We start from the raw sequence: 15,420 nt of genomic DNA on the forward strand, positions 1-15,420 counted from the left end.
AGAAGAACTACCTATGTAAGAGTTAAAAAGGTAGGGGAAAAAAATCTGATGCTCTTAAATTGCTGCATAAGATAATTTGCATCACAGAACATTAGCCTATAAAAGTGTATAGATCATGGGTGAGAGTAAGGGGAGGTTGAAGTTATTATCTATAGAATATATATCTACAGTATAGATTATGGCTAACAACAAAAAGTTGTTGGTATGACTCCAAGATTCTTGCATTAATCAGCTTATTATATGTAATATATTGAGAGCTTTGATTTGTATTTATTTCATATGTAATAGTTTTAAATCAAATAAATTTTGTATTAAGATTGCTTTTGGTAAAGATTTCTTTTTATCTCTGTGCTGGACTAAGAATGAATATTTTCTAATTCCAGAGACTGTATGAAAACCATATATACACTCAACCACACAAAACTAGTTTTGAGAAAGGTATTCATTTGAATGATAGTTTAGTATTTGTAAACAAAAGACACACATCTCTCTGAATTAAAACAATGATATGTTTTCTAGACTTTGTCGATCTTTTATCAGAAAAAACTAAAAATAATTTCTAGCAATTTTTGCTCTCTTGAGATTTGAGAATAAAGTAATACATTTAAGGACATTATCAACACACAATGATGTTTGTCACCTATTTTAATCTGAGCAGTAGTCCATGAAAATCAACACAGTGAACCTATCTATAGTCTTCGTGAATTAATAAAATGTGCAAAGCTTTTGACGCCTGTAATTGTAAAACTATATAGCCTACGCTATCTCAAATATCTTAGGACTGATCTCCAATCTGACATTCAGCCTTCAAATGCAACATTTCTTACCTTTGTTTTTTGTGATTTCTCCTTATCTGAAACATTGGAAGGTTTTCTCTTCAACATCTTAAAATTCAGACTTATTCAAATGTTACAAGGCAAGTGTTGCTTGTTTTTACTCACACGCAAAACACTACTAAATGATATACACATAGGTCAACCAGCTAAATAAAGCTTCCTTATTCTATTTAGGATGTGGCTCAGCTCTGTCAGATCTTCAGTTGATATATTAAGACAGAAAGGAAGACAAAAGGAGAAGTAAAAAAAGAATCGGGTGAAGAAATAGAGGCTTAGGGTACTTTATCAACACTAACCTTTCAACTTCAACACTTGCACTGCAACATTTGTTTTAGGATAACTTTAACAACAGTTGGCTGCATCTGTACAGGCAGCTTTTAATGAAAAAGTGATTAGTTGAGAAATCAGAGGTCCATTTTAACAACTTTATCATTCATGTAGATCAGCAATCTACAATCTGCAAATTTATTTTCAAGATTATAACTAATCTATTTAAATTCCATTTTTATTTATATTTTAGTCTCGGTTATTAAAAAGAAACAAGAATTTGCTTTGTACTTGACTTCCTTAATTTGCCATGGTGAAAGATAGGATGATGGAGTATTCAGAATGTACAGGTTTTTTCCCCCTATATTTTTTTAAATCTTCATACTGAAGTCCTGCACAGAAATTTGTAACGATGTGCAAATGTATTAATAAACCATGCAAAAAGCTAAAATTATTCATTTTTGTCTGAGAGGAGATTATTCATAAGCAAATATTTTTCAAACTATGAAAAATAATGAGAAAATGTTAAGCTTTTTTTGGAATACCTTCTTCTACATTTCAGTCAACTTTTAGTATTATTTGTTTATAGTGCCCCACTAATAAGAACTGCTCTTGTCTCCACCCATAAAATTCATTGGTACAATGAATATATATTTACAATATATATTTTCAGGCTATACTGACTTCAGATATTTTTTTAAAAAAATGTGTAGTTGAACTTCACTGTTGGGATAGCTGTAGAATCACCTTATTGGGGAGATAAATGACATATAAATTTAGTAAATAAATAAAATGTATTTTTGTGAGGTACTATCATGCACAATTAGAATTTATGCACAAAACTTTGAGTGTATATAGATTTATATACATAAAAAAAACCTTAAGTCAATTGTCAAATCAAAGACAATTTTCCCACCTCATTTTCTCCCTATACAGATCTGAAAATCTATACAAAAATCTGTCACATAATTATTAATTAACACCTCTGCATAATCTTAAAACAGGTTATATGTACTAGACAGAAATTATTACCCAAAATTTATAAACCAATGATAATTATTAGGATGAGCAGAAATGTGTATTCAGGCTTCATTCTTTAACCAAACTTTTCCTAAGATTTTAAATGGTTTCACTTGTATTTAAATCAGAGGTAAAAATATATCCTGTATTTTTGAAATGAGTCACAAATGAAATTCTTAGAAAAAACAAAATAACTCATTCTCATACACAAGAATAGTCAGCTGAAATGCCTGTGTAGAAACCTAACAACAAAATAATCAGAATAAATTCAAAGACAAGACTATCCAACTTGTACACATTTATTGTACAATTTGAAAATACACATTCTGAGTTTAAAGACATTAAGAACTCAAAATCTAAATGTACATTCCATGTTCCAGTATTTAAACAGGAAAGAAGCTCTGATCATTCAAAGATTACTTTTTTTTCTGTGCACCATTAATATCTGTATGATTAACAAAAATGACATTTGTATGTAGACTTATACATGAGCTCCTTCCACCAGATTATTTATTGTTAAATAGAAAGAAAGAGGCCATTTCAGGAGATATAGTACCCATCCATATCTATTCTATTTCTTCATGCATCAGAAAAATTATAGCAGTTTGAAGGCTAACCTGATTATCTCTTTGTCCTTGAAAGATTAACCTCTGCACTAGTTGTAGAAAATTCCAGAGTTAAATTACTAATACTGACAAAAACACAAGTACAATTTGTTTAAACAGGAATTCTGAATGAATTCTAATAATTTAGAAAATAATTTGCTTCTGATAGATCAGAAACTATATTTTTAATTTTCAAATTGTTTTTTAAAAGAAGAAAGGGATGTAAAATATTGATTGAAAGGTTGAGTGGGAGAGTTGAAAGTTTAAGTAATATTATGGATTTATTCAGAGAATGTCAGCTACATACATAGATTGGTTTTTTATTCTTTATCCTATTCATATGCATATAGCATATGTATAAAATTGTCTGCTTTATTTATTTTTTAATCCTTACACCTTCTGTAATGAAAATAGCATTAACACCTCTGATAAGGCTACATGGATTTTTTTCCCTGAATACTATCACATACAAATGGTAAACACAGTGACTGATGTTAGAAAAATCAAACTTTTAGTTCAGTGTAGCTACTCATATTAAAACAATTTCCTTCTACTTTTTGTAGTTGACTAAAGTAGATGCACTGAAAGTTAGAATAAGAGACAACTGCCACTAGAGGTTTTTGGCTATTCATAAGTGACAAACGTATCATAAGCTTCATAAGCTACCTCCAAATGTGATAGCAGTAGTTTTTAAATATCTATGGCTAGTGTAAATAAATAACCTATAATTGCTTAACAGCAGTGTTAATTTAAAAAAAATCAAACATATGTAGTCTTTAGATACCTGAAAATGTGTCCCAACACCAGTCTTTGCCCTTTCATATTCCTCCTTCTTCTCCTGGCTCTCTAGCATTGATTCCTTATTACCTTTGAGCCCATGACAAGTTAAATTTTTAATGTGTTTTGGATGCCAGGATTGCTTTCAATTATCCACATGCCACAAATATATGCATCATACACTGGCAATTGGCACGGGTTTTTTTAGGAATCATAGAATAGAATAACAGAGTTGGAAGGGAGGTTGGAGGTCTTCTAGTCCAACCCATTGCTCAGGCAGGAAACCCTATACCATTTCAGACAAATGGTTGTCCAATCTTTTCTTAAAAACTTCCAGTGTTGGAGCATTCACAACTTCTGGAGACAAGTTGTTCACTGATTAATTGTTCTGTCAGGAAATATCTCCTTAGTTCTAGGTTGCTTCTCTCCTTGATTAGTTTCCATCCATTGCTTTTGTCTTGCCCTCAGGTGCTTTGGAGAATAGCTTGACTCCCTCTTCTTGGTGGCAGCCCCTGAGATATTGGAACACTGATATCATGTCACCCCAGTCCTTTTCATCAAACTAGACATACCCAATTCCGGCAACCGTTCTTTGTATGCTTTAGCCCCTAGTCACCTGATCATCTTTGAGCTCTTCTCTGCACTCTTGTAGATCTTGACATCTTTTTTACATTGTGGTGACCAAAACTGGATGCAGTATTCCAAGTGTGGCCTTGCCAAGGCATTATAAAGTGGTATTAACACTTTACATGATCTTGATTCTATCCCCCTGTTTATGCAGTCTAGAACTGTGTTGGCTTTTTTGACAGCTGCAACACTGCTGGCTCATGTTTAAATGATTGTCCACTAGGACTCCAAGATCTCTCTCACAGTTATTACTATTGAGCAAGGTACCACATATACTGTACCTGTGCATTTTGTTTTTCTTGCCTAAATGTAGAACCTTACTTTTTTTAACCATTGAATTTCATTTTGTTAGATAGCACCCAATGTTCAAGTCTGTCAAGATCCTACTGTATCTTAAGCCTATCTTCTGGAGTGTTGGCTATTCCTGCTAGCTTGGTGTTGTCTGCAAATTTCATGTTGTTTCTAGCCTAATCTTTATTGTCCTTATTATCGAAACTGCCTTTCAGTTAACCCTTATAACAGCTAAAGCTTCTTGGCAGTACTTACTGTCGCCTGAGCTCTGGTTTTTTTTTTTTTTTCTTTGCTGGTATTTTGCTGGGGCTTGACTTTCTTAAAGGGGAAGGGTTGTTTTAAGCTTTTTACACTGCTTTTCGGAGGAAATACTCCCCTGTTGAGTTCTTTCAGCTGGGATGCAACTATCAGCACTTTGAAGAAATAATTGAAGCAGAGCTTTTAAATGACAAGGAACCAAGATGAGTGACATTCAACAAGGCTTCTTGGCTAGCTAGAAAGATTGACATTCAAACATGAGTTTACATACCATTTCTGAGTTTGGTCTGAAACTGGTTTTTGGTGAATTTTAAATTCTGTGCTTGATAATTATTGAAAATGATTGATGGGATAATTTCCCCTATTCAGCTTTGTTTGGAAGGAAAAATGTTAATCTCTGTTCCTAAAAAGAAGCAGGGTTCAGAAATCTGGCTCGTTCATATGACTATTTGTTCTGGTAATTGGCTTAACAAGCAATGGCTACCATGTTTGCTCTTTTGCTACATTCTCGCACTAATTGCTTTCTTTGTAGTTAAACTTATCTCAAGTGTTTACACTTGAGCTTGCCTGGGGTGTGAGCTCTGGCAATAAGTCAGACAAGGTTTGTGTTTTAGTTTTAAAAGGATTTAAACTGTTGTGATGTAATTATTTGTATTGTGCTCGAATTTTTTCCTGCCTCATGGTTTCTTTTTCTTTCTCCTGGGTGTGCTCTTTCTGGAGAGCTTAAATGACCTCTCTGCTAAAGGGTTTCACTTTATGAGCAAGAGTTGGCTGCTGATAGTTATCCTTACATTTAACTATTTTAATTCCTCAATGTGCTCTGTCACCCTACCTGATTTGTAACTCCGGCTTGCAGATATTTCTAATCTAATGATTGGTATTTAGGGCAGTTTTTTGAAAGTAAAGAAGCTTTTTGTATTTTTGTACAGGTAATCCTTGACTTACAACAGTTCATTTAGTGACCATTCAAAGTTACAATGGCACAGAAAAAAGTGACTTATGACTTTTTTTCACACATATGACCATTGCAGCATCCCCATGGTCATGAGAGGCTGGAAGAGGCAAAGCACCCCTCGATGTGAGTGATGTTGAGTGGCCATGCCCACGCAGTCACATAACCACCCAGCCACGCCTACCCAGCTGGTCATTAGGGCAGAGAATTATTTGAGTAAATTATGTCGACAGCATTCCCCTTGTATAATAATTTTGTCACTTTGTCAAATAATGCAACAAGATCAGTCTGGCATGATCTGTTTTTGACAAACCCATGTTTGCTTTTGCTAATAATAAGCAAAAATGACAAAAATGATGAAAAATGAATAAGTGTATTCTCCAAAATGTTCAGCTGGTGACATTTGGCAGCTACTGGTTGATGTGTTTCACAGCTTCAGGATTGTCAGTGACTGATGAAAACTGTATGGAAGTAAATAAACACATCCATAGTTCATACTTATCCCTCTTTCAAAGAGGATCTTTGCTAAATACTTTTTAAAAAAAGAAAGCTAAATTAAACACACCCTAGACCTCCTGCAACATTAGACAAATGTGTTTTCTATCACTCAACAACTTAAGGACCCAATTCTCATGATTTTTCAGCTTTACTGTTAAACAAGTTTGTAAAATAAAATGCTTGTTGAGTCAGCACAGTACTCTCACCACTGTAATGTGCTTTACCTCCCTGTTGCTGGGCCCCAGACCAAAACAGATGTCAGCCCAGATATACTGGAAATAAAAAAGATAATAACAATGTCAGGAACTGTCATGCTTCTTACCGATTTTTACAATATTGGACTAAGGATGCTGGTTGAACATTTTTTTTCAGGACTGTCTTGTCCTGAAGGAGGTGCTTCTTGTCCTTCTTAGATATTGGAAAAGACCTTGCCCACAATTCTAAATTTGATGGTACATTTGGAAATCAGAGCACTGTCATATAATAAGTCTTAGCAAAATACATTGTACATCTACAATGGATTTATCATTTCATAAACATAATCTGATTTTTTCTATTACTGACTTTTAAAAATACATTAAATGGTTTATATGACTTATAATTATACATAAGATAATAAAAAACCTCATAAAGTTGAAAACAAAAGTTTTCCCTAGAGGAGCCAAGAAAATGGAGTATTTTCAACTTTATAAATGAATTATGTAAAGCACTCATAGGGTAAGACATGATAAATTTGTTATAGTCGAGAAATTAGAGCCATGAATGTGACATTACCCATCTCAGTCTAGAATTGAGATGAACAAACACATATTCTGCTTAATAGAAAAACTGGATCTGTTGTTAGCAATCTTTTCCTTTTTTCTGGAGCCATTTTCTATAGCAAACAGTTCAAACTGAATTAGTTTTTTTTAATATCAGAATATTATAGTACTCAATTGTCATAGCATTAATACTTCATTGTGATAAACTAAGTTTCAGTTGATATCTCTCTCACAATGGTATGCATATATATACTGTATATATAATCATATGAGAGTATTATATTTTAGTGGTAATGAAACAAGTTTGTTTGTTCTTCCTTCTGCCTTCCTCCACAGCTGTCTCAAATGCTCTGTAACTAATACTTTTGGCCCATAAGAAATCCAGTGCTGCCAGAAATAAGATTATCACGGAATAAAGTAGACTTAACACATTTTAACATCAGACAAAGGAATATTTCTCATAACTAGCTCTCAACAAAATCTTGATCCTGTCTATCAGATCTGTTCTATGAACACCAAAAAAAGTATGATGGGACATCAAAATATTGTTTTCAACTAAATGAAATTAACACCACATTACATGCATATCAACCTGAGCAGACTTTTTAATATAACCATTCAAATGTTCATTATCAGATGGTATCCAGTGAAAATACTGGAGTTTTATCTGCCTTCACCCTACATTGTAGCACTAAAAATTCAAATGTCTTTCTTTCTCAAGCAATATTTGCCAGATAAATATACCAAGGCCAAGAACATATTTTTGAACCGAAATAGATACCAAGAACCATCATTGCCACATCAAAGGAATACCTATAGCTGGCTTTAGCAAGATAGAAGAAACAATTAAGAGAAATAATAATAATAAATTGGGAGAGTGTATATATAAGTATTATCTCTCATTCTCCAGTTTCACTGTTATTTTTCCCTTGTTTACTTATATTGTAGATCAAGTAAAAATAGCATGTTCTATTGTTCCTTCTATTTCCATCATGCAAACACATATCTGGGGATAATTCGTGCAGATTCTCAGTATGAAAAGAGAAGTTGTACTAGGCCAGTAAAGGTTGATATGCATGTAATGTGGTGACTGAAATATTCAAGCTAAAATGGTGAAGATCCAAATTCAAAACTATCCCATGTTGCTGGGGAAAATGGAAGAAAAGGTGCTTATTTTGAGCTTTCTATTTAAGTGTCCAAAGGTGCTTTTTCAAGAGGCAACTGGACTTTCTGGTTTTTCTTTGAAGACATTTCACTTCTCATCCAAGATGCTTCTTCAGCTCTGACTGGATGCTGGGGAATGGATCTGAAGTAGCTTTTTGGATGAGAAGTGAAGCGTCTTCAAAGAAGAATCAGAAAGTCCAATTGCCTCTTGAAAAAGCACTTTTGGGATAACCATGATCTGGATGACAGATAATCTCCATAGACATTTCTATTTAAGTACAAGTCCTAACAGGTTTTATATACAAGTAGCATAGAGTGCAGGTAATTGGGATAATGTTCTAGTGATGTATGGGAAGCATATCAAACAATTTTCTAAGCCTGAAGATTTTAACGGTAATACTTACTGTTATTAATTGTATTCATATTGCAACATTGTGTGTGTGTGTGTGTGTGTGTGTGTGTGTGTGTGTGTGTGTGTGTGTGTGTATAATGTGGATCTTTGGTTATTCGGGTTTTCTCCCACGTAAAATTGGAAGTATCTAGGAAATGTTTCGATGAAGTCTCATTCATCATCTTCAGGCTTGTGTCTTCGTCTCTGTGCTTCTCAGAGTAATGTGAGCTTGCAGCTGCTTCTTCCTTTTAACTGCTAGTGGGGGTGTGACTTGATTGGGTGGGGCTTGGCTGTGTTCTGATTGGGTGGGGTGTGTTCTCATTGGTTGGGGTTTGGCTGTGTTCTGATTGGTTGGGGTTGGCTGTGTTCTGATTGGCTGGGGTGTGTTCTGTTCAGGTGGGGGCTTGGTTGTGCTCAGGTTAGTCTTAGTTGCTGGGGGATTTGAGCTGGTGAGCTGTGATCCTGCTGTTTGGCTTCGCGTTCATGGTCGTGCTGCATCTTCATGGTGGGCATCAGTTCGCTTCATGTATGAGGGGTTTGAAGCGGGTAGTGGCTTCTGGTCCGTGGTTGCGTCTCATCTTCTGTATGGGTCTGAGTCTGCTTTCTACGTGGAAGTGTGGTGGTAGCATCTTGTGTGGCCCTCGTGGGTGTGGGTCTGGTTTCATTCTTCATGTTAGGTACTTGTCTGTTCATGAGGGCAGGTTTCCAAATGGCTGGTAGGTGGGAGGTGTCATCTCGTTTATTCATGCTGTGTGGGCATTTTTCTATCTCTATGGCTTCTCTGATTATTCTGTTGTTGAATATGATCACAAACCCAAATTCTGGCTCAGATATGTAGATGACACCTTCATAATCTGGCCACATGGGAAAGAAAAACTGAACAACTTCCTCACACACCTCAACAGCCTACACCCCAAAATACAATTCACCATGGAAACAGAAGCTAACAATCAACTTCCCTTCCTAGATGTCTTAGTATACAAAAATCCAATGGCTCCCTAGGACACACCATATACCAGAAGAAAACACACACCAACCACGACCTCAACGCCCAATTCCACCACCACCCAGCACAGATAAACTCCATGGCCAAAAACACTAATTTTCCAGAACCAAACGCCTGGCAGACAAGACACACATAAAGACTGAACTATGCACCCTGACTAAAGTACTGACAGCCAACGGCTTCCACAAAAGCAAAATCACTAGCTTGATCCACAAAAACACACTGAGACAGAATGGAGACCTAAAAGATGAACAGACCTATGGAACAGCTGTCCTGCCCTACATAAGAGGTACTACAGACAAAATCAGTAAGATACTACACAGGCATCACATCAAGACTGGCTTCAAAACAGACAGAAAAATAGTAGCCATCCTAAGAAACCCCAAAGATAAAATTGACCTGGAAAACCAAGGCATATATGAAGTCCCCTGTGTATCATGCCCTGTCACATATATTGGACAGACCAATAGAAGAATAAGTACCCGCCTAGATGAACACAAAAATGCAGTAAAAAAGCTGGAACACACTTCCTCACTAGTCCAACACATAAAAGCCACAGGTCATAGCATCGACTTCAATGATACCAAAACCCTAGCCACTATAGAAAACCCCAGCTACAGAATTATCAGAGAAGCCAGAGATTGAGAAAAGACCTGAAAGCATGAATAGAAGAGATGACTCCACCAGACTGTCAATTATCTGGAAGCCTGCACTCACAAACAAAAAATCTCCACACCACAAGCCAAGCAAACACCTGGGCACAAACAGACTCCCCCTGATACCTCCAGCTCAAACACACCCCAATCAGGCACCCAGATGAAACCTAGCTTCCTAATAAATGATAGCCGTCCTTTTACTGGAAGCCAAGATGCACTAAAAGCCTCCAATACAGGAAACACAATGTTGCCAGCCAATCAAGACAAAAAAAGCTACAAAACAGACAGAAGATATTAGAAACACCAATCAAGCAGAACACAGCAAACTCCAAGACCAATAAACACAGACCAAGACTCCCAACCAATCAGGATGAAGAAAAAACCATTCTGACACAGCAGTAGGCTAGCCCCAAATTTAAAACTGAAACGGCTGTGAAAGCCTGACTTACAGACGAACACAATGCAGAAGCCTGATGATGGCAGATGAGATTCTGCCGAAACGTTGCTACAACTTTAAAAGCACAACTATGATGACGTGGGAAAATACCCGAACAAAGCTAAATACCATACATATAAATACCCGCGAAAACTTAAGAAAACATATATGTGTATGTATGTATGCATGTATGTATATATGCTAATATTTCTCTGATTGAAGGGACATCCATGCTAATAAACAATGAAAAAGGAAATGATCTACATGTTTGTAAGAAAACTTACCCATGAATTTGGGAGATCTATATCTGTGACAGAGCTTGTAAGTTGTGGCTGATGTGAACAACAAGTACATTTCCCCCACTCTTCTATCCTTGTGGTGAAGAAATCATAGGGAGCCAGCTGAGTATCTGGGAAAGGTTTCCAGTCACTCCAGAGCTGAAATTCCATTTCAGAACAAGTATCATTATTTCCTAGGTTGTTAATTCCAGAAATGTAAGTTGTATCCAGCAATGCTGAGAGAAGATCTGTTTTAGGCTCAATTTCTGCCTTTAATCTTGTGCTCTCTTTCAATATTTTTTTGTCCTGGTATTTTGTTAATTTCATACATGAAATTGAAGCTTCATCTTCACCTTCAGAAAATCCAGGATCTTGTGGTGATATATCTTGAAAAGAATATTTTTTTAAAAAAATTGAAATAATGCTTGGTTTATTTATTTATTTTCACATACTTAGCTAATTTATTTAATATTCTTGTCTTCTGCAAGAACAGATACATTTTAAAAGTAATAAACTAAAAAAACACATAAAAAATAAAATAATAAAAACCTGGTAATTTCAGACATTATCATAATTGATTGATAATAGTTATATTTTGTCTATTCTCAGATGTTATCAAGGTAATATACAAAAACTTGGATAAAAATATAAATATTAATTATATATTTTAAAATATCATTGTACCATGTTAAACAATAAAATATAATTAAATCATTACTAGAGATACAAACAATGTTGAAAGGATTCAACCAGAAGACTAACTAAATTATTTCAGCTTGCATATCTATTACATAAAAATCTTTATATGGATGACTAATGATCATGAAAGTGAAAAGATATGTCAGTTCCACAAAACTAAACTGAAAATATCAGTGCAGAAATTTTCTACAATAACTCACACTTATTGTTCTGTTGAAAAACGTATTGTCTGCATATACAATATTTTGAGGTTACTTGGTGCTACTCAACACAGTGTTTTAAAGTTTTAATTGGTGATTGATGATTGATTTCAATTACTCCCAAAATCTTATGTTCTGATGCTATGGTTTTGATTTGCTGATTAAATTCAGTATTTTAATCAGAGTTATTGAGAGGGTATACAGCTCAGAATCACTTTTGACTGGACCAACCTATAAATCCTGTAAAATAAATAATGTTTATTTATTCCTAAACAGTAATTTACTTGCATAGTATACTTAGTTTATAAATCTGTGATGAGAATGCTTGCATTTTGTTGTTGGTAGCTTTTTAAATTTTATGTCTATTTGCAGAGAGAAGGAGTTGGATGCATTTTCTTTATTTTTCTTTTTCTTTTTTAAAAACGTATAAATCTTATTGGTTGCTTAATGTTTTATTTGAGCTGTGTCCATAGGTTGGAAGCTATATTCTAAATTTGAATATTGAAATGAATTTTATGAATACATTTAATTTCACATAGATTGAAATTAAATCATTTTACTCACTGGATGATAATATATGCTTGATGTCATCTAAACTGTGTATACTGTCCTTTTTATTTCGAACTAACTTCTGCAACCGTTTCAAGGTTCCCATTGTTTCAGCTTGATTTTCATCCGAATCTGTAACCTAAAGTAATAAATTCATATTTAAGTGATTTTTTTTCTTCCAAGATTTTAAGAAAGAAAGATTTCCTACATATAATTAATCCAGCTTGCTCACTACTGCGCTAAACCCAGGATTGCCCGAAACTAATTGCAAAAAGGCAATCTAAAAACACCTTTGTAGAAAACATATGGAGTCCCATGAATTTTATTTCTATGTGGATTAATATAATTTTCCAAATGTCAGAGCAAGTTCTGCTGTGAAATGACCACTAAAGGCATTCATAAATTGGTAGCTCTACTTCCGGTCACTCAGGTCCTAATCACCTCCTAGATGGACTACTGTAATGCATGCTACATGGGATCACATGAAAAGTATCTGGAAGCTTTAGCTGGTGCGAAATACAGTGGCACAGGTAAGTAATGTATGCTCCCAAAACATCACATGCTTCAAGAATGGCATGTACTAAACTTCTGCTACATGAGCTGAATTGGTTATTTAAGGTGCTGATTATGATCTTTGAAGTCCCACACGGCATGGAAACAGGTTAAGGGGCAGCCTCTCCCCACTGACCTCTACCTGTCCCATCAGATCTGGCAGGAGATGCATATTGTGAATCCTGTCACAGGAAGTTTTATCTGGTGAGTTCTAAGAGGAAATCATTTTCTGCCATAGCCCTCACCCTGTCCAACATCATTCCTCCTAAGGTTAGTCCCAATGCTGTGGCCTTCTGCAAGGGCTTCAAAACACGATTTTGTCAATGAGCTTGGTAATCCCATGGTAGAATGAAGCCTGTTGGATGGTTAGATGATTGTTAACTGATGCACTCATTGTATAATGGCCATCATTTTAATTTTTTTACCTTGTTTTTGTTTATAATTTAAATTGTGATTTTATTGGCTTTCTGTGTATTTTGCTTATATGCATTTTGCTTTATTCTGTGTGCTTCCGAGAATCACTATGTGAGATGGGCAGCTTCACAAATATGATCAATAAAATTAAAACCTACTGAATCCAACTGAAAAAATAGAGATGACAAATAGACTACAAGAATATCCTATATATTTTGCTGCTAAATACTTGGTCATCTGGAATTTTGTAGTCCAGAAGTTTGGGCTTGCATTTTAACTCAAAATTATACCAATGGATGAAGAATATTCCTTTTAGAAACAGCCATCATGTAAAAATAGAGGCAAAGGAAAAGAAAGCAAAGGAAAATTTGTTGATCCATCCAGGATTCAAGGCAAGAATTATGGAAATTAAAAACAAAATTACATGAAACTAAGGCTGGAGTTTATACCTGAAGTCCCCGTATATATTATTTAACAATTTTATTTATTTAGTTACTAAATTTCCAGAAAAAGGGACAGCTTATTTGCATTTATTTATCAATTAAATTTATATGCCACCCATCTTGCTATCCACTTATTTATTTACTTATACCCACTTCCTTACTCCAGTAATACCCAATACAGTGTATTATTACTTGCTCTAGTTTATATGCCTCACTCATTTGGAGAAAAAAATAACTTATGTACCACTTAAATATTGTTGTAATAAAAGAACTACCATTAATTAGCTCCAAATAAAAGTAGTACTTTCATATTAATATCTCTCAAGAATATTGCATCTTAACAGAAGCCATTTGTCAACAGATTTAAATTCACTGTATGCTATCCAGTAGTAACCTTAGCCCCTAAATTATATACATTCGTATATACTCTACTTTTACATATCAAAGCAATGTTTAAAATTTTCTTTGAAACAGCACTTTCAGAATAATAAATTAATGTTTCTTAAAAGATGTGTGGTAATTTCCCATTTCTCTGGAAATATTTTCTTCTTGGTCTATTAAGATATTTGTGAAATGTTATGCTATTTTTTTCCTTATTGGGAAACAAGGAATTATTTCAATTTCAGGAAATTGTCATTGAGAAAGAATGAATTAACAATATTAACAATTAACAATGAATTAACGATTAATGAATGAATTAACAATTAACAATAAACAATGAATTAAGCCAATCATTAAACATTTTGCTGTGCCATAATCATCATAATCTAAAGCTGTTATTTGAAGTTGTATAATTTTGCAGAAATCATCCGAACAGTATTAAGTAGTTTTACTTATATTTCACTTTTCCATTAATTAGTGATGACAATAATGTAAAGTTACAGTAGGCCTATAGCAGATTAAAACCTATTGAGGATATGTCCAGATACCTTCCAAATCTACAGCAGGCAATGTCAGATTTCTCTAGTTATATTTTTGTTACTTCTGTTATTGTAAACATCTAAATAATAATTCACCAAATAGGTCAGGAAGAAAAATGGTAAGGAAATGAACCCCCAGTATCTTTTCCTCATACTCCACAGATTTCTGAATTATTAATAATCGTGTCATCAGTACCAATACCTGTTTGTTTTGTGCCACTTTGTTCCTTGATGTTCTGAAACTGATGAATTGTTAATTACTTCTTTATTATTATACAGAGACCCTAGGGTCAGGGTTCTTTAATTTCTCATACCAATGGATTAATTAGTGTAGAGTGTCTAGAGACACAGCATATGTTTATAAGTGTTGAAAAACATTTTGGACACATATATATCAACTCCAAGCTTGCCAAATTGAAATTCCAGCAAACTGATTTAATGCTACCATGGTTTATATACGTATTTTAAAAGGCTGCATGCAAGAAATCCACATAAAAAGAAAGGATCTCACTAAATAAGATTAATGCTTGCCACACCTTGGCAATCACCACCCACAAGCCAATGCTGTCCCAACCTAATCCATTTGCTTTCCTGCTTCAATTGATGTCCACTTCCAGTCTGATCATCTTCCAAATTACACTTGGCATGTTGCCTTACAGCCTGTGATTCCAGCTAGGAAAGCAGCAGCAGCACAGTAGTCAAATGTGATAAGAGGGTTGATTCTAATGCTTTCTGCCTTATTTGTTGTCCTGCCTCCTTACTTTGTTGCCTGCAAACAGATGACGGTTTTGTCCAAAAACTCATTTCTAAGTTTATTTAC

The 15,420-nt window shown here is 34.6% G+C and overlaps 1 protein-coding gene across 6 annotated transcripts in view; it reads right to left on the reverse strand.

Annotated features, from left to right (window-relative positions):
* Positions 1-15,420, reverse strand: part of SAMSN1 (SAM domain, SH3 domain and nuclear localization signals 1) — a 101,313-nt gene that overhangs the window by 53,450 nt on the left and 32,443 nt on the right. For 4 of the 6 annotated variants that reach the window (XM_087966651.1, XM_087966650.1, XM_087966649.1 and 1 more), the window contains 2 exons: positions 12,287-12,410; positions 10,830-11,209 (listed from right to left, as the gene is read on the reverse strand). The exons of 1 other annotated variant lie outside the window; for it this stretch is intronic. In XM_087966651.1, the coding sequence (XP_087822777.1) occupies positions 10,830-11,209; positions 12,287-12,410 (504 nt within the window). Of the gene's footprint in view, positions 1-827; positions 1,019-10,829; positions 11,210-12,286; positions 12,411-15,420 lie in introns of those variants that run through there. One more of the 6 variants, XM_087966655.1, reaches the window with a different exon arrangement.

The sequence above is a fragment of the Notechis scutatus genome, chromosome 5, assembly GCF_049901735.1.
Source record: "Notechis scutatus isolate UNSWTSFEM ecotype Mainland chromosome 5, rNotScu1.2, whole genome shotgun sequence".
Classification (NCBI taxonomy): Eukaryota; Metazoa; Chordata; class Lepidosauria; order Squamata; family Elapidae; genus Notechis; species Notechis scutatus.